At 38.8% G+C, this 17,404-nt stretch overlaps 4 protein-coding genes across 7 annotated transcripts; 2 read left to right on the forward strand and 2 right to left on the reverse strand.

Moving 5' to 3' along the window:
* The first annotated feature begins 2,304 nt into the window (after positions 1-2,304).
* LOC137712935 (Nucleic acid-binding, OB-fold-like protein) lies at positions 2,305-4,587 on the forward strand. 2 transcript variants are annotated; one of them, XM_068452142.2, is made up of 3 exons: positions 2,305-2,573; positions 3,459-3,717; positions 4,298-4,587. In XM_068452142.2, exons 2-3 carry the CDS (start codon positions 3,462-3,464, stop codon positions 4,360-4,362), a joined length of 321 nt encoding a protein of 106 aa, XP_068308243.2. In that variant the 5' UTR covers positions 2,305-2,573; positions 3,459-3,461; the 3' UTR covers positions 4,363-4,587. The 2 variants fall into 2 exon arrangements, with proteins under 2 accessions (XP_068308243.2, XP_088539950.1); XM_088683824.1 differs by lacking the exon at positions 2,305-2,573 and adding an exon at positions 2,917-3,042.
* Positions 4,588-5,515: 928 nt separating this feature from the next.
* LOC137712610 (heterogeneous nuclear ribonucleoprotein Q) lies at positions 5,516-9,989 on the forward strand. Of its 3 annotated transcripts, none has more exons than XM_088683822.1 (9): positions 5,516-5,656; positions 6,378-7,192; positions 7,267-7,383; positions 7,597-7,737; positions 7,831-8,004; positions 8,500-8,707; positions 8,796-8,977; positions 9,288-9,373; positions 9,574-9,989. In XM_088683822.1, exons 2-9 carry the CDS (start codon positions 6,758-6,760, stop codon positions 9,707-9,709), a joined length of 1,479 nt encoding a protein of 492 aa, XP_088539948.1. In that variant the 5' UTR covers positions 5,516-5,656; positions 6,378-6,757; the 3' UTR covers positions 9,710-9,989. The 3 variants fall into 3 exon arrangements, with proteins under 3 accessions (XP_088539948.1, XP_068307817.1, XP_088539949.1); XM_068451716.2 differs by having other exon boundaries at positions 5,517-5,656; positions 6,724-7,192; XM_088683823.1 differs by having other exon boundaries at positions 5,541-5,656; positions 6,609-7,192.
* A 195-nt stretch (positions 9,990-10,184) lies between these two features.
* LOC137712611 (F-box/kelch-repeat protein At1g57790) lies at positions 10,185-13,202 on the reverse strand. The gene is made up of 2 exons (XM_068451717.2): positions 13,054-13,202; positions 10,185-11,496 (listed from the first exon to the last, which is right to left on the reverse strand). Exons 1-2 carry the CDS (start codon positions 13,080-13,082, stop codon positions 10,395-10,397), a joined length of 1,131 nt encoding a protein of 376 aa, XP_068307818.1. The 5' UTR covers positions 13,083-13,202; the 3' UTR covers positions 10,185-10,394.
* Positions 13,203-15,353: 2,151 nt separating this feature from the next.
* LOC137711871 (uncharacterized protein At3g28850-like) lies at positions 15,354-16,847 on the reverse strand. Its single transcript, XM_068451027.2, has one exon. The coding sequence runs from the start codon at positions 16,727-16,729 to the stop codon at positions 15,539-15,541; it is 1,191 nt and encodes a 396-aa protein (XP_068307128.2). The 5' UTR covers positions 16,730-16,847; the 3' UTR covers positions 15,354-15,538.
* Between the last annotated feature and the right edge of the window lie 557 nt (positions 16,848-17,404).

Raw genomic sequence — 17,404 nt, forward strand, 5'->3', positions numbered from 1 at the left:
TCAAGCTTCAGTTCAGTATAATCTTGCTTTGTAAATAGTGCAGATTTTAATCGAATGGAATGCTAGAATCGAAAATTTTCAATGTTTTGTAAAATGTCAGCCTCATATTGTTTCAGTTGTGATGTTCAATATGTTATCATATATATGATTTCTGTTGTATTTTGTTTGATTTCTTATTCATATTCTTTCCTTTTTATTTTATTTTTCTCTTTGGGCATGAAATTCTCCAGATAGATATTTAAACAATTACACCATCCATTTACTGTTGAATGTCGATATCTAAATATTCGAGAAATTCACTACTTCATTGTTTTATTTCGCCTGCTGAGCATCATCATCATCATCCCCTTGATAAATCATGCAGAATTCTTCTATTGCCTGTCTCTATTACTAGTTTTACTATGTTATGACCCCTTAATTCAAAATTCTTTCTCTGCAACTTCGTTTGGCCTCTTATGTTGTTTCCACCTTTCCATATTTGTATTCTTTCTTCTGCGAATGCTTCTGGCTACTGTGCTTTCTTCACAGTTGCCTTGCAAGCTTGTCATTGCAGATATATAAGTTGCCGAAAACAAGGAAATATTTATGGGGATGCATCTGAAAGGCATGTAGAATCTGATGAGCGGGTGGACCTGGATGGAGACAATGATCTTGAGGAAACAATAGAAGATGAGGTTGAGTATGAAGGAGTAGACGAGGAGGAGGAAGTTGAGGTGGAAGAAGAGGAGGATGCCGGTCTCTGCCTTGGTCTGTCGCCCGCATGCAAGCGTCTCTTGGGGGTTTCTGTCACTCAAGCACCGAGTTTCACTCACTCTAGTGGGGTCCACACCATTTTCTGGGCTAAATCCTAGTTGGTTTCAGGGGTTTTTTTTTTTTTTTAGGTTTTAGGCCCAAATTAAAACTTGGGTTGGAATGGATTGGGGGTATTAGAAGGGAAATTATAGGTTTTAGGCCATAAGTTGGAGTTGGCCTAAAGGGTGGACGCATGGTCATGAAACCATAAAAAATGGTCATGAAACCATAAAAAATGTACTGAGTCATGTTCCTGACCGATTGAAAAATTTCTCGGACTCACTCCAATAAAACCCTCAAGACACTCCAAAATCCTTTCGCCATTTCACTATTGCCGCGCTTGGAATCCCGCCCTTTCTGTCACTTAACCTTCCAAACCTACTTCTTTCTTTTAACGCCACTCTCCAGCAATTCATTCCTGCTGTCAAGTAAGATCTCGAATCCCTAGCTCTCTCTCAAATGCAAAGTGCACTGTTTTGCTTTTACAGAGAAACTGCCAAAAAGGGAAAGTTAATTTATCTTTCAATTTGGTTTCTCAGTAACCAAACGTAATGCTTAAATGTGCTTTTATTTTGTTCGATTTTCTATTAATTTTCAGTGTAAATTTTGTTTTGTTGTCAATTTTGATTCTGATTGTTGTTTCAAGTGCTGATTTGCTGTGTTGAGTTTGCTTTTTTTATTTTCTTTATTTTATTTTTTTATGAAATTCAATTGAGCATGGTGTTGATGTTCTTGATCTAAGTAATTCGTTTAAAATAATTTCATGTTGACTCTGTTTATATTAGGGTTTACTTAGGATTTTTTGTTTTTCGAAATTGAAAGCAAATTTTACCCATAAAAGAAAATATTCAAATGATTTCAGTTTAACATCCACATGAGAGTGATGAAGTAAGAAGAATGCCAGAAAAGCAAATTAGAATGAATTTTCTTTTGAAATGTATGTACAACATGCATTTTTCCAACAAGATTTTGGGCTTGTTTGGGATTTTGGTATGGAAGGGCTAAAAATGTTTTATGAATCCAAAAGCACTTCTAACTTCGTTTTGGATGGAAAATCGCCTTCCGACTCTTTAGTGGTTTTTGAAGAATCACCTGCTCTTGAGGAAGCACTTCTAAGTGCTTAATTTTTTAATAATTCGTTTTTATATGTTTATAATAAAAGCACTTCTAGCAGAAGCGTCGAGAAGAAGTGCTCTCAAATAGGGGTGGGTTCAAAAAACCGAACCGAACACCGAACCGAGACTGAAAAAACCGAACCAAATGAAAAAATTGAATCGAATTGAAAAAATCGAACCTAACCGAACCGAATTAATTAAATTAATATTTATTTTATTTTATTTATTTAATTATCTGTTTTGGGTATTGTTTTCTAAACCCAAATATGCTAAAGCCCAATGTGTTGCCAAACTTTTAAGCCCAAAATATTAAAAAAAGCCTTTAACTGTTTAACAACTATAATTTTAAGCCCAAATGTGCCGCACCTTACCATCTAGGGATTTGCCTCCCGTATTTACCTAACCTAATATATCCCACTTAACTCATCTATTCCCCCAATTTCCTATCCTTCCTCGACGACATAGCCAAATCCAGACGAGACTATCATCGATTCACCACCATCGTCGCCCCCATTACAGCCGTCGCGACCACAACTCAGATCGAATCTCGATAGCTGAGCTTCCTCCTTCAGCTCATGTGAAGTCGACTCCGACCACGACCATCAGCTTCTCTAAACTCCGACACCACCTAACGGTTCTTGTCGAAGCCACATCTTCAATCAAAAGGTATTCAATTTTCGGGATTTAGGAAGAGTAACTTAGGGTTTTCTAGATTTAGGGATTTTGGGTTATTAATTTGCTGCTAGTGTATGAGTTTCAATATTTAGATTTTGTGCTATTCGTGAAGATGTGATAAGAGTTTTCATTCATTCACACATGGGTATTTTTCTCAAAGATCAAAATCGGTTGGAGTGCTTCAGAGAGCAATTAAGTTGAATCCGCTTTTTTGATTTTGCGTCAATTGTGTGTTGGATTCATAGCATCATGTAATTTATAGATTTCAAGCATGTTAGCCATCGCGGCTGAATGTATTTGTATACATTTTAGTGGGTTTGATTCGTTTATGTGATTATGTATGTGTGAATCTATGTTGGAAGAATGATAATCGGAAGGAACATAAATTGGACAGAGACCAAAGAAAGTATGGGTTGCAGATTATATGTGGAGATGCAAAGAAAGTCTATCACTGGAAAATGTGTGTTTGTTTCTTTCCATCCGATTCAATTCAAGTATTTTTTATTTTATTTTTATTGTGTTGGATAAAAGATTCATGTTCTGAATGAAAAAAATAATAATTTTTCATGGAAAAAACCGAACCGAACTGAAATGGAACCGAAAAAAACTGAGACTGAAAAAAATTGAACCAAACCGAAAAAAAAAAGAAGAAAAACCGAACTGAACAGTAACTTCGGTTTGGTTTCCGGTTTCAGCCAAAAACTGAACCGAACGGAACCGAACCCACCTCAAACGAGCCCTTTAACTACTTTATAGCAGCTTAGGGGTTTTCTCTGCAGTCTGCACCATCTAATTGCAAGGATAGGGTTTTTGCTTTTTGTAAAATTGGAGATGATTTTGCATCATGTCTTCTGAGGCCTTTGATTTGATTTGCAGGATATGGATACATCAAATCCTGTAGTTTTTGTCAATGCTGAGTTGTTGCGACTGTATGTTGGAAGGCGGGTTCGGGCACTGATTCAGGTGGTGCGAACTGAGGGTGGAACTGTCATTGGAAAATCTACTGATGGAAAGGAGCTAGTTGTGAAGGGCACCCCGCCGGTTCCTCTTACAAAATTTGTTGAGGTCATAGGCATTGCTGACAGTGAAAAGTCCATCCATGCTGAGATATGGAACAACTTTGGAGAGACAATTGGTATGCCTTTTTCCCTATGTTCTTCAATTTCTACGTATGGTTCACACTATTTTGTATTGGCACCTCTTTTGTAATTGTTACTGTCGGAAGTTTATTGTGCTTGGATTTGGGATTGGGTGAAGTTGAATCTGTAGGAAGGGGTTTCAGCCTAAAATCGCCAGAAAACAGTTCATTTTATTGACACTTTTAGGAACCCGAAATATATAGTTCCTGCCTAAGTATTTAAGCAATTAAACTTATGTGTCAACCATAAAAAGTGAGTTCCCAATTTAATCACGGGTTATGTTAAATCTTCAAACTAGTTATTTTGCTTGACACTTCTATAGAATGCTTGCATTACTTGAGCGTCCCAAATGCTGTGTGTTGTCAAACTGGTGTTTAATCTTTTGGAAACAATGAGAACTACGTTCAGATTCTTCAGAATTGGTTATATCAATAAGAAACCCGAAATGTAGCCCTTTTTCGGTTTTCATATCAGTGTTCATCTTATTGGTCTATATAGTGCTTAATCGTTTGGGTAGTAGTCCATGTTCTTTTGCTGGTTCTGATATAATTTAATTTTTTCTTATCCTACTGGCAGACACATCTTCTTACAATCAGCTCTGTCAGCTTGCAAATGGAGAATATAAACAGTTGTTCATCTGAGTTACAACAAGATTGCGTTGTAAGCGGGAAAGGGCTTCCTTTTAATGTAGTTGATCACGTAGTTTTAGTACTATCTTTGGCAGTTTTTTGAATTTTATGGCAGTGAAGTGATTAAGATCTTGGTTATTCGACATTTGCAGAAGTCTCAAATATTCAAACCTTTTTGAATGTACCTGCAATCTATTTTGCTAAACCTTCAAAGTTCATGCGACTCATTATCCGCGAGATTGCTGTGTTTGAGTTTTTTATTTTATGTTTTGCAGATCCAATGCTTTTACCCTTCATTTTTTACTTCGACTTCATATTTTTCGATGCCTTGAGCGGCAAATTTGCCTGATCTGTGCCAGAAAAACGGGAGCTGGGTTGTCTAATTGATCGAGGACTTGGTAGTTTCCGTGATATTCATTTCATTTGTGAATCCGTGATCATTTCTGATGGAAAATGATTTAGGCTGATCCATTCGTGTTGAGGGGATTATATGCCCGGAAATCTAACACCATGATAGGGCTCGTTTGAAAGTGTTTTTAAAATGATTGAAAGCGTTTTTAGTGAAAATGTTTTTGGGTATTAGAAAACTTGAATTGCTTTCTGTAAGAAGCAATAGTTATGTGTTTCATGCAGGAAGCATTTCAAGTGTTTTTTTCAAGATTCAATTGCATTCTTATCAAGGATTAGTATCAAAAATACTTCCACAAGAAGTGTTTTCAACTATTTTAAAAACACTTCCAAACGAGTTCTTAAACTACATCCTTGTGCTGTTGTGAATGTAGTACGGTGTTATTAATTTGTTCCAATCCAAACTGCAAAACAAATAATAAATGGACAATATTTGCGTTCCTATGGAACAGTGTGTTATCCCACCTCTTGCGTATACATATTTTGACTGCATAAATTTTACAATTGGCATCGTTCAATTTCTTTATCTTCATTTAAATTTCATTCCTTAAAAAACATATAATCATTTCAATCAGATATCATGTAGTCATATAAATGTAATTATTCGTTTTTACAAGGAAGAAGTGAGAAGGCTCCGGTGTGAAATAATGGGCTGGAAGCCCATAAGTTGGCCATGTCACAAAATTTACGGGCCGAAACCCAAAAGTGCGACCCAATATCAAAAGATCACATAGTCCAATAACTTTTGAATATCTACGTCGGAAGTTCGCAAGCCGACACACAAATCTCAAAAGCTATTCCCTTATCGTTTTCGTTCGTTGGGTTCGAGCTAAAGTAAAAAAAGCTCAGAGCACCGAATTAGGGTTTCCGAGATTGAACAAATTGGTCCCACAGTCAGGTACTTGCTCTCTCTCCAATTTTACATTGTTTTTCATTGGATTTTTTCTCCAATTTTTATATATTTTTGGGGATTATTTTCGTTGAAATATTCAATTTTCTGTTCTAGTTTCATAATATGGATCTCTGAAATGAAAATTAATGGTTTTTGTTCACTTGGGTAGTGTTATTTTGTGTAGAAATGTAAAGGGGGAATCCGAAAGTAAAAAAATTTCCGAGAAAGGGTTGGAATCGAAACGAATCAAATGTTTGGTTGGTTGGCTAGGTTTGGGGAAATTGGGGTCACTTTTGGGGTGGTTGTTATTGTTTAAAAGTTGTAGAATTTGAGGCATTTAGTTGGTTTTTAATTGGATGGGATTGAGCAAGGGGCTCTGTAGCTCAGTCGGTTAATAGCCTTCGCCCTTGAGCCTGAGGTCCCGAGTTGAATTCCCCAGTCGCCTAAGGTCGCTTGTATAGAATCAAAAAAGGGATGGGATTTGGTTTCATCCTTTTCTCAAGCTTCAGTTCAGTGTAATCTTGCTTTATTAATATCTAAATGCGGGTTTTAATCAAAGCGAATGCTCGAAAATTTTCAATTCTTTGTAACATGTCAGCCCCATACTGTTTCAGCTGTGATGTTCAATATGTTATCATATCTATGATTTCTGCTATATGTTGTTTGATTTCTTATTCATATTTTTTCCTTTTTATTTTTTTGTCTCTTTGGGCATGAAACTCTCCAGATAGATATTTAAACAATTACACCATCCATTTACTGTCGAATGTCGATATCTAAATATTCGAGAAATTCACTGCTTCATTGTTTATTTCGCCTGCTGAGCATCATCATCCCCTTGATAAATCATGCAGAATTCTTCTGTTGCCTGTCTCTATTACTATTGTTACTATATAATGACCCCTTAATTGAAAATCATTGACTTTGCAAGTCCTTGAACCCATACCTCATGGCACAGATTCTTTCGAAATTCTTTCTCTGCAACTTCGTTTGGCCTCTCATGTTGTTTCCACCTTTCCATATCTGTATTCTTTCTTCTGTGAATGCTTCTGGCTACTGTGCTTTCTTCACAGTTGCCTTGCAAGCTTGGCATTCTAGATATATAAGATGCCGAAAACAAGGACAAATATTTCTGGGGATGCATCTGAAAGGCATGTAGAATCTGATGAGCGGGTGGACCTGGATGGAGACAATGATCCTGAGGAAACAATAGAAGAGGAGGTTGAGTATGAAGAAGTGGAGGAGGAGGAGGAAGTTGAGGTGGAAGAAGAGGAGGAAGAGGAAGAAGAAGATCCAGAGGAGGAGGGTGAGGAAGAGGAAGAAAATAAGCAACCTGCTACAAAATCTGATGGACAGAAAAGCTCAGATGGTGATGAAGAGATGACAGTTGCTGGTGCAGAGGATGAGGAGGAGAAAAAGAAGCATGCTGAGCTTCTTGCACGTCCTCCACATGGGTCAGAGGTGTATCTTGGTGGCATTCCTCATGATGCATCCGAAGAGGATTTGAGGGGATTTTGTGAATCTATTGGGGAAGTGACTGAGGTAAGACATGTTGATTGTAAAGCTCTGCAGCATCTTTTACAGTTAGGCTCATAGAAATCTATATATGTTCACAGGTTAGAATAATGAAGGGAAAAGATTCAGGTGAGGCCAAAGGTTATGCTTTTGTAACCTTCAGAAACAAGGAATTGGCTTCTAAGGCCATTGAGGAACTGAATAATTCGGAGTTAAAGGTAATCTGAACTCACTTTTGGTCACTTATTTTCCCCAAGCATTGCTTTTGTAAATTATCAACTCAGGTTTGTGGCGCTACTAATTTCTGCATCCACTTTCTTTCGCACATTTCCTTTTGAGATAAGTACTTGGTTTCCTTATCTATAATGGAAAGTGGAACTAAGGTTTACGTTTCTTGCAACACTAACTTTTCTGCTGGCTTCCTTTTCTAGGGAAAAAGGATTAAATGTTCAACATCTCAAGCAAAGCATAGGTTGTTCATTGGAAATGTTCCAAGAAGTTGGGGAGAGGAAGATATGAAGAAGGCTGTAACAGATATTGGACCAGGAGTCATTTCTGTGGAATTGTTGAAGGTTTCCTATCATTTCCAGATCCTAACTGTCTTCTTGATGATTTTCCTTGTTTCTTGATCTAATTCAGTTTTCCGTTGAATCTTCTTTATACAGGACCCACAGAATTCCAGCCGAAATCGTGGATTCGCGTTTATTGAGTATTATAATCATGCCTGTGCAGAATACTCAAGACAAAAGATGTCCACCCCAAAGTTTAAGCTTGACACAAATGCTCCAACTGTGAGCTGGGCTGATCCTAAAAATGCAGAATCCTCTGCTGCTTCTCAGGTTAGCTGTTGCTGCCTTTTTTCACACACAAGTCTGCTATTGTATAGTTCTGTTTTTGGCTCTCTTATATTTCTTCCCACAACATTTTATCACGGTTCCTAATTATCTTTCCTGGTTGTGGGAGGTTGCTTCTTGGATGTATCTATGCTCGCTCGGTCTTTATACATGGATGCCTAGGGTTGACCCCTTTAAATTTTATTTGAAAAAGAATAAAGTATATTTAGTTAGATGTATATGGGGATTAATTGGCTTCAGATTACTCTTACATGTTCTCCTTTACAGTTTGAAATTGAAAACAATTTTGAATTGATAATGCTCGCCTTTCGGTTTCCTTTTGCCTTTTTTATCTGAATACTCCGTTCCATGATCTCCACCGCACTAGACCTCTTACTTCTATGTGCAACATTACACGTGTAGAGTTCCTTTCCCTTTGTATTATTACATGCACTTGTGGATGTTGCTCAAGTCATGACATCTTTGTTTTGATTGATACAGGTTAAGGCTGTGTATGTCAAAAATTTACCAAAAGACATTACTCAGGATCAGCTGAAGGATCTGTTTGAACATCATGGAAAGATAACAAAAGTGGTTCTCCCGCCTGCCAAAGCGGGACAGGAAAAGAGCAGATTTGGTTTTGTGCACTTTGCGGAAAGGGCATGTGCCATGAAGGCATTGAAGAACACTGAAAAATATGAAATTGATGGTAGCTTTCTTATGCTCTTTTACTATTCTCAATAGTTAGACCAAAATTTTCGGGAGAGAATCTTAATTCATAATCTTTTGTTTCATAGGTCAAGTTTTGGAGTGTTCTCTTGCAAAGCCACAATCAGATCAGAAGTCTTCTGGATCATCAAATCATCAGAAGTCGGCCTTACTTCCAACCTACCCACCACGTCTGGGGTATGGCATGGTAGGGGGTAGTCCATACGGTGGTGGCTTAGGTGCTGGATACAGTGGTCCGGGATTTGGACAAGTAAGATTTAAATTATAGTGTTCTCATGGCCTAAAATAAACAAATAGGGCTGTCTGTCTGTTAACTTGATGACATATTGAACATACAGGGATATTGCATTTGTCTTGTAATAAAGTTAGTCACAAGTTTAAAGTATCTTTGTTTATGTAACAATTTTGACAACAGAAACTACACGTCTCTCTCTCCCATGAGACAAACTTCAAAAAGTTAAAAATTGCTCATTTAACTACGATACTTCCCATGTCAATACTTGGTCTATAGCAAACTTTCTCTGGATATGTTTGCTGATATAGGTCTCAATTTCTTGCAGCCACTGATATATGGTAGGGGACCAACTCCTGCTGGCATGGCAATGATGCCTATGCTTTTGCCTGATGGAAGGATTGGATATGTCCTGTAAGTATCGTTTCTTTTGGTACTTGTTCGCCGCATGTACTGTCTCATAGTTGATTTGCGGGCTTGTACAAATCAGTCTTGTATTGTTTGCCTGTTGATCTTGCATTTCAATCCAGTGTCTCTTGCATATGAAATGTAATCTGTTTGTTTCAAGTTCATATTTTGCATCCGAAGTTGAACTTCTGCATTTCTTTTTCTAGGCAACAGCCCGGAGTACAACCACAGACGCCTCCACCGCAGTCCCGAGGTGGAAGAAGCGGTGGCGGTGGCAGCTCAAGTGGTGGAAGGCGAAGCGGTGAGAACAGCCGTGGCCGCCATCGCTACAACCCGTATTAAATTAGTGAGATCTGCCTCTTGTTTCCAGAATGGGAAAAGAAGACAGCATATCGGATTGACAATCAGAACTTTCGGCGTGTGAAGGAATGTACACATTTGGGTTGTGCAATTCGTTATAAGTTGTAAAACAAAATCAAATGTAGTTGATTCATGTTAAAGAAAGACTTGCTTAGAACCGATGTCCGTGTAGTATGCTTAAACTATGTTTAGTTAAACTATGAAATTTGTGCTGTTGAATTTCGTTGCACTTTCGCGTAAAAGAACTGCGGTTTCAAAGACATCCTCTGTTTGATTGCTTTTTGCTTTAAGATTCTAGCTCTTCATCTTGTCGAATTTCCGGTTGGATTAGATGCTTACCTTAAGAAAACCACATCGAACAAAACTTCAGGGTAGTAAAAGAGCGCCACACCTGCTGAACTCAGCCTTGTGCAACTCAGTTTCCCTACTCGACTTTGGTGTCTTCAAACATAAGAGGTAAGCTAAAGTTTAAGAACCTAGAAAATGAAGCATTTGTACATATTGTCTGAAAATGTTTATGTAACTTGCACAGAAAGAAAGAAACAGTTCAGATTTGAATGAGTTCTTAAAGGAGTATAATTGACCCCTTGAGCAACTTGTTACACATAAACTATCTATAGCACAACATCCAATTGATCGCGCAGACGCGAATTACTCGCTACAACTTTCACCAATTTAAGGTTGAGAAGTCTTGAGGCGCTTCAATCCAAATCTTCTTAAAAGGATCTTGCTCTCCCCAGTCATGACACTCCTTGCGAGGATGGTATCTACAAGAGTCGAGAGAGTAGGATATGCAACATCTTCCGTAGAAACGAACTTTTGAGAAGTAGACACTGTTTCTCATTATTCCAGGGAGGTCAATTCTTGAATGAGATGACAAGAAACTCGCAAACAGTGTCAGACCGTCGAGGGTCATCATTTCTTCCCAAACCATGTTTGTCTGATCCAGCTTAAATATAATCGGGTTTTCACTTGAACATGTATATATAACTAATATGTTTCCCTCATGCTCAGCCATAAACTTACCTTTCCACCAATTTTTGGCAAAAAAGTTCTCCGGGCACTTGGGTGGAGGAACGGCAAGAACACTCCAAGTGCGTTCTTCAGGGTTGAATACTCCTAGCCAACCGGTGAGGCTCAGACAATAAAAGAGTCCGTTGCAGAAAACAAGCTTGTTCCAAATGCTACTCACAAAGGGCAACCGGTTTTGGAAATTAACAGTAGTCCACTCTCTTTCCCCAGGACGACAAGTGCTAATAGCAACAACTGTAGGGCTGATGTGTTTCACCGTAAAGAGTATGCAACTGGCAGAAGTTGGGGCACAAGAGAATGCAACTATCTGATAAGTCAACTCGAATCTTGGTACCTTTATTATCTTGCGAGTGAAGGGATTAAAGAAGAACACGCGGTGAGATCTGGGTCTGTATAACAGTAGCCAACCGTCTTTAGTGTAGCAAATCCTAGACCCAGTCAGCTCAGGTAACTCCAAGGAGTAGATTTTGCGCTGCGATGGATCATAGAATTCATATAGGTCACCAAATCTGGGAAAGTACATAAGCAGTGGTGATTGGTTGACCACCCGCACAGATATGGCAGCTGAGTGCCATCTCTTGCATACAACAGATACACGAATGTTATCCCGCAGAGTTAAAGTAGACACAATGAGTTCCAAAAGTTCAGCAGGAAGGTCAGACCAAGTTTGCAGGTCCAGTTTCTCCTTTTTTGTCTTGCTTGCTTTTCTATTACTATTTGTAATTGTTTCAGCTAACCTATACATCATAAATTCATATAAGTTATACGAAACACAGATATGAGCTAAGACGCTATAAGGAAATGCTAAAGGAAAAATAATTACTTCCATAAAAGTAAGACACAGCTAGCAATAAATCAACATTCTATTATTAATCCAAATTCTTTGGCATATAACCGCCAAACCAAATGCGAAACGGAACCCTTCCCCCTAACTCGTCAAAACAGCCACACACCACATTCACACCCACCCCAAAACAAAAGAGTATAAGTCATTTCGGATTTACTAAAAATCGGACCGTTTCAATAACATATGATTATGGTTAAAACTACTACCAAGAAACACAAAAGAAATCAATAGTTGTACAGGCCCCCACAACCAACAAGAGAAAAATGTGATTGTAACTAATCAACTATCATATTCATTTCCACCGCTATCGTTTCTTGTCAAAACTATCATATTCATTTCCAGGTAACATACGAATCCAACAAATAAAACAAATCCCCACAAACGACAAGAGAAAAACCTGGTTGTAACTAATCAACTACCATATTCATTTACTGGTAACATACGAATCCGACAAATAAACACAATCCCCACATCATACAAGACAAAAACCTGGTCGTAACTAATCAACGATCACATTGTTTTCGGATAACGTATGGATCATGTGAATTCGACAATTAAACACACAATCACCACACCCAACAAAGAGAAACAACCTGGTTGTAAATAACCATCACTTTTTTTTCCAGGTATGTACGGATCGTGCAAATCCAACAATTAAACACACAATAACCACAACCGAACAAGAGATAAACCTGGTTGTAACTAATCAACTATCATATTCTTTACCCTATTCTTTTTGGGTAACGTACAAGATCGTACTGGTACTTTTGCTTAAGCAAGATAGGCAAACAAGCAATTAATGAACCTAAGACATAATGAGCTCATATAGAAAGGAAACTACGATCACACAAGAACCATTAAAAACCCTTACCTTGGATGCCCAAAGTTATCAAAAATTTAAAATGAGCACAACATGAAACCAAAAACCATGAGATTGCTCCGAATTCATCCAATTTAAAATTTTTCCACAACTAAAGCCTACCCTTTATTTCTTGATAGTACTACATTCCTAAAAGACGCTATGATCTAGCAATGGCTAGGGTTATAACTTTTAACCCATTTAACAACCCGGTCGAAATTTTCAATTTTGACGCTTGAATCCAATTTTAAACAAATTCAAACCAATTCCTATCCAAAGAGCTTATTGACTTTCTACTATAAACCCCAAATTTCTCCAAAACCCTAAATTCACAAACTTTAGCCACACACAAAAACCCTTCCCCCAAAACCCCATCAAAATTCTCACAATTGACTTCAATTCTCAACAATTAAACCTAATCCTTGACTTAAAAATAATTGCTTTTCAATAATAACCCCTAAATTGATCCAAATTCCTAAAGTCCTCACACCCATTTCCCAAATCCAGAGTGAAAAAACAATGAAATGAAACATGCAAATTACGAAATGCTTTCAGTGAGTAAAAGAGAATTGAGAAAACAAATCTTACGATTTCAGCTTCCTCTTTCTTCCGGCCATGGCGAACCCAATTGCACTGCTGTTTAGAGAGAGAGAGGGAGAGAGAGAGGAGAGAGAGTTTGAGGGAGGAGAGACGGAGGTGTTATATTATCACTCCCGTCACTACTTGCATAGAAAACAACACGTGTGAGCTGATCGGTCAAACCAAATCAAGTGCATGCGTCTCCACAACTTTACAGAGAATACAGCGAATAAGCAGGTGAAAAGATGAAATTTAAAATAAAAAATATTATGTGGCAGTTTTCTAATGGTTGTAGCTCGTGAGGTAACTTGGAGGGGTTTGTAGGTGAATGAAACTGCAGTGTAATCACTGGAACCGGATGCCGTGTTACTGTTTGCGTGCGTGTGCGGTTCATTTTTGTCTGGGTGCTGTTGACTGTCAGAATTCGTTTACTCCACAACAAACTGACTACAACCGTTTTTCATGCAGAAATATAACCGATGGGAAGTGAAAATTTGGGAGCAGGATTCTCTTCCTAAATTTTTAACTTCTATTTGAACGGTCATGATTAAATTATGTAGATATCTTATGTTAACTTTTGTTTATAGAGAGAAAACAAAGAGAAAAGTGAAAAAGAAGGGGAAGGAAAGCGAGAAGATTTGGAAAGGAGAAAATCGTACTTCAAAATTTTTAGTTAAGCTACATAATTAATCACTTCTAGTTTACGTCATTGGACTGATAGTGACGAGTGATTAATAACGTCGAATGCCGCTTGTTTTATTTTTCTCACTCCACACTATAAAATCATAATTCATGAAAGTCAAAAATCATTTTTTTATCACGTAGTACCGCTGCCTAATGGATCTACCACTTAGCTTCTTCGGTTCATGGATCTGAATTTTTTTTTTTTTTTTTTGAGTCGAATGATAGATTTTGTTAGATTAACCACTGACGAAATTTGAACCCACGTCGTCATGCAAGGGCTCAACACATTTCTACCACTGTTGTGGTAAATGACCACTTGCAGTTCATGGATCTGAATTTAATCATAAGGTACGCAATTTAATTATTTTTCACGTTTCTTAGGTTCATATGTAATAGTGTGACACACTGTTTTGTCAAGTTTTGTTGGAAATTCTTTAGTCTGGTTTGAGGATTTGCTCTCTTTATGCAGCCATGGCATCACTGCACCAGGAGTTGACATTTTAGCAGCATCGTCACCGAGTAAAAATCAAGCGGTCAATGCACCTTTCGTACAATGTGCACTCGGGTAATTCAATGGCGTGTTCTCATGTCGCGGGGGTTGCAGCAGTTCTAAAAGCTCAACAGGTACTTCAATGGCATTTTCCCATGTCGCGGGGGTTGCAGCAGTTCTCAATGCTCAACAGGTGCTTCAATGGCGTGTGCATTCGAGTCCTGCGGAAATAATGTCGGCCTTAATGACAACAGTTTAAGTTCGTTCCCTTGATAAAGTTATTGGCCAATTTCCTAACAAATCAAACTTTTGCGGTCTACTTGTCTAGCGGTTGTCTAACAAGTTATCAATTTTCGATTCTTATGCAGCAAACACCAAGGACAACAACGGAAATACCATTCGCGTTCGGTCTGGTAAAACTGAATCAGCACCCTATGACATGGGATTGAGCACTTGAAATCCTGATCACGCATTCAATCGCGGCTTAGTGTACGATTTTGACCTGGACGACCTAGCTGCGTGCATTTTTTGTGCTCCCATTACCATTCTAGGCCCCAACTCGAAGCACTTACTGGGAAGCCTATACCTTGCAGTCATGTACCTGTTCCTCCATACTTTCTTAACTACCTGTTCATCGGCATTGGAGCTATGAGCGGACATTTGTCATTTTATCTAACGGCGCCCTTCAAAGGTAGACGAAAGGACCTACAGATATTCAAAGTTTCCGTGGATTCTCCTCCGAATGTTGATGTAGTAGAGGAGCCTGAGGTGTCGGATTTTTCTAGTGGTGTGAAAAAAGGCAAGTTACAGGGTTAATTTCTATCCAAGTAGATTTCGGTTCTCGTCTATGGCAGCATAACTTGAAGGATGGATTCAATCATGTCAAGAGTCCAATTCTCCTAAACCTTGTTATGGAATAAGGATTAACGAATTCATATATTTTTTAGGAGAATTGGACTCCATGACGACTGAATTCATCACTCCAAGACCGCAGGATTTCAACCCGAAAAATCCAACACTGGAGGATTTCAACTTACAAAACTGGAAGCTATACATAATTCATGCAATTTATCATAAATTAACAAAAGAAGAAGTAAACTTACAAAGCAGGATATCAACTTCTAAAACAAGCGTGTGAAAAATCACATCAGTCTTTTAAGTTAAAAAAAATCTGTAAGTACAAACCCAGCAGCAAAAGGGGCCTAAAACACACTTTAGAATCCCACTACTCAAAACAAAAATCTTCGTTCTGCCGGCAGAATACCAAAGATTTCATAAACCCGAAAACCCAAAAACCAAAATCTGTCAGTGGAATTACAATTAGCTGCAACAAAGTGGACAGTGAATCAAACCGTTCTCATTGCACTCACCGCATTTCACCATCTTCTTTTGCACCTTATCCAAAACTTTGCAGCTTCCATTGCAAACCATGCACATCACAAATCTCATTCCGGCACAGCCTTGGCATCCGATGACCGCCCTCGGAATCCCATCAAACAGAATCCCAAGCTTACCTTCCTCCTCCAACTTCACCACCTCGTCGGCGCCGCCAATCAGCCTCCCCTTTACAAATACAAGTGGAACTTTAACCTCCTTGGTCCCCATTAGCCTCCTTATCTCCTCCTTAAAACCAGAATCCATCGATATATCACGCTCGAGAACATGAACTAGGTGTGACTCCACGATGGACCTCAAATTGTTGCAATCCTCAAAAGTCTTCCTAATTCCTCTCAGTGTAGTGGTGTACACAACAACTGCATTCTCGCCGCCCGGTGGGCATTTTTTCTCAAATAATTGCAGCATAGACTCCGAATCCTTGGAAGAATTTCTCAATTTACGGGGCCTTGGTGACGGTGGAACCATCCTCTTGATGTGCTCTTCCTCCTCAGACATTTCCTTCTCGTAAGATGCAACGAGTTCCGGATCAAACAGGGGACTTAAACTCCTCCGTCGCGACAAATCGCTCCCAAAGCTCTGCCTTTTCACCGCAACGGGCGACCCTTTTACTCCAGGGCTCCAATTCAACATCTTCTTACACGAATTTTCGCCGCCATTGTTCGGTTTCAGAACCTGTTTCGGGCTATAACCCAACACATTAACATTCACCACTCTCTCTTTCTTATTCTCCTTCCCTCCAAATCGCTTCGATTTCATCGGCGACCCGATCTGACTCAACAACTTGAACGGAGTCCTCGAACCGAAATCTGCAAACCCCCGAAGTAGCGCACCCGATTTCGGGCTCTTCTTCGTCGGATTCGAGATGGGTATTCCTTCTTCGAGCCCCTCCATGAGTTCCCAGGCGTTGATAACCTCCGGATCTTCCCGGGGCGGCGAAGATTTCATCGCGGCCCTCTTGCTCCCCGCAACGCCGTCTTTGATGGGTTGTTGGCCGTTTTCGAGGTTCAGAACGCCGTAAGTGCTGGAAGTGAGAGAGACGACGTGGTTGATGACGTATTCACCGCCGCCATTGTTATCTTCTTTCTTGAACAGTTTCGATGAAGCGCAGCCCATTGACGAGTGGGGCTCTCTCTCTCCCTCTCTCTCTGCGATTTCTCTGTCTCTCTGTTTTCTGATTTGAAGCAAAAGATGTTTGTGGGGTATTGGATTGAGGATTGGGCAAGGCGAAGTGGGAGTTTTTCTTTTGATGTTGTTTTTGAATCTCAACGGTTACCTTGTCGGCCAACGGACCACAACGGTCCGAAAATTCGAATGATATCGAGGAATTTTGTAGGTAAGTCCTTGTCATCTTTTGTTCTCGCTAATTTTTATCTTATATTTCGTGTAATTATGTATTTGACCCACAAAGTTTTTGCTTGCTGCACCTTTTTCTTCTAAACTTTTAATTTCATGCCAATGTCTCACCGCATGTTAGCTTTATCAAATATTTTGTCAAATTGAAAGTTATTTTTCTTTATTTTGTACACGTAAAATCCTTAAATTTGTTGCAGGCATGTTAAGCTTCGATTCGTCTTAAGAAGTTCAAGTATGTACTAACATTATGTTCACATATACACCCTAAAAGTTAATCATATGCATTACATGTGATGGAATTAACGAAACTATTGTCACAAAAAATCAACAGTTGTGATGAAATATTGGAACTAACAAAAAGTTTATCCTCAAAACCAAATTGAAAGTTTAGAGAGTAAATAGAAAAAGTTCAAATTTAGTGGGGTGAGCTTCGCT

This window comes from Pyrus communis, chromosome 14 (genome assembly GCF_041283825.1).
Source record: "Pyrus communis isolate YQ-2024b chromosome 14, ASM4128382v1, whole genome shotgun sequence".
Taxonomy (NCBI): domain Eukaryota; kingdom Viridiplantae; phylum Streptophyta; class Magnoliopsida; order Rosales; family Rosaceae; genus Pyrus; species Pyrus communis.

Bases quoted from the DNA above. Each gene is read 5' to 3' on its own strand.
- LOC137712935 (XM_088683824.1), top strand. From the start codon at position 3,007: ATGTGGAGATGCAAAGAAAGTCTATCACTGGAAAAT. The intron at 3,043-3,458 runs GTGTGTTTGTTT...TTTGATTTGCAG, and splicing joins AAAGTCTATCACTGGAAAAT to GATATGGATACATCAAATCC. The intron at 3,718-4,297 runs GTATGCCTTTTT...TCCTACTGGCAG, and splicing joins CAACTTTGGAGAGACAATTG to ACACATCTTCTTACAATCAG.
- LOC137711871 (XM_068451027.2), bottom strand. From the start codon at position 16,729: ATGGGCTGCGCTTCATCGAAACTGTTCAAGAAAGAAGATAACAATGGC.
- LOC137712611 (XM_068451717.2), bottom strand. From the start codon at position 13,082: ATGGCCGGAAGAAAGAGGAAGCTGAAATC. The intron at 11,497-13,053 runs GTAAGATTTGTT...TATGATGTATAG, and splicing joins AGAAAGAGGAAGCTGAAATC to GTTAGCTGAAACAATTACAA.
- LOC137712610 (XM_088683822.1), top strand. From the start codon at position 6,758: ATGCCGAAAACAAGGACAAATATTTCTGGGGATGCATCTGAAAGGCAT. The intron at 7,193-7,266 runs GTAAGACATGTT...ATATGTTCACAG, and splicing joins CTATTGGGGAAGTGACTGAG to GTTAGAATAATGAAGGGAAA. The intron at 9,374-9,573 runs GTAAGTATCGTT...TTCTTTTTCTAG, and splicing joins GGAAGGATTGGATATGTCCT to GCAACAGCCCGGAGTACAAC.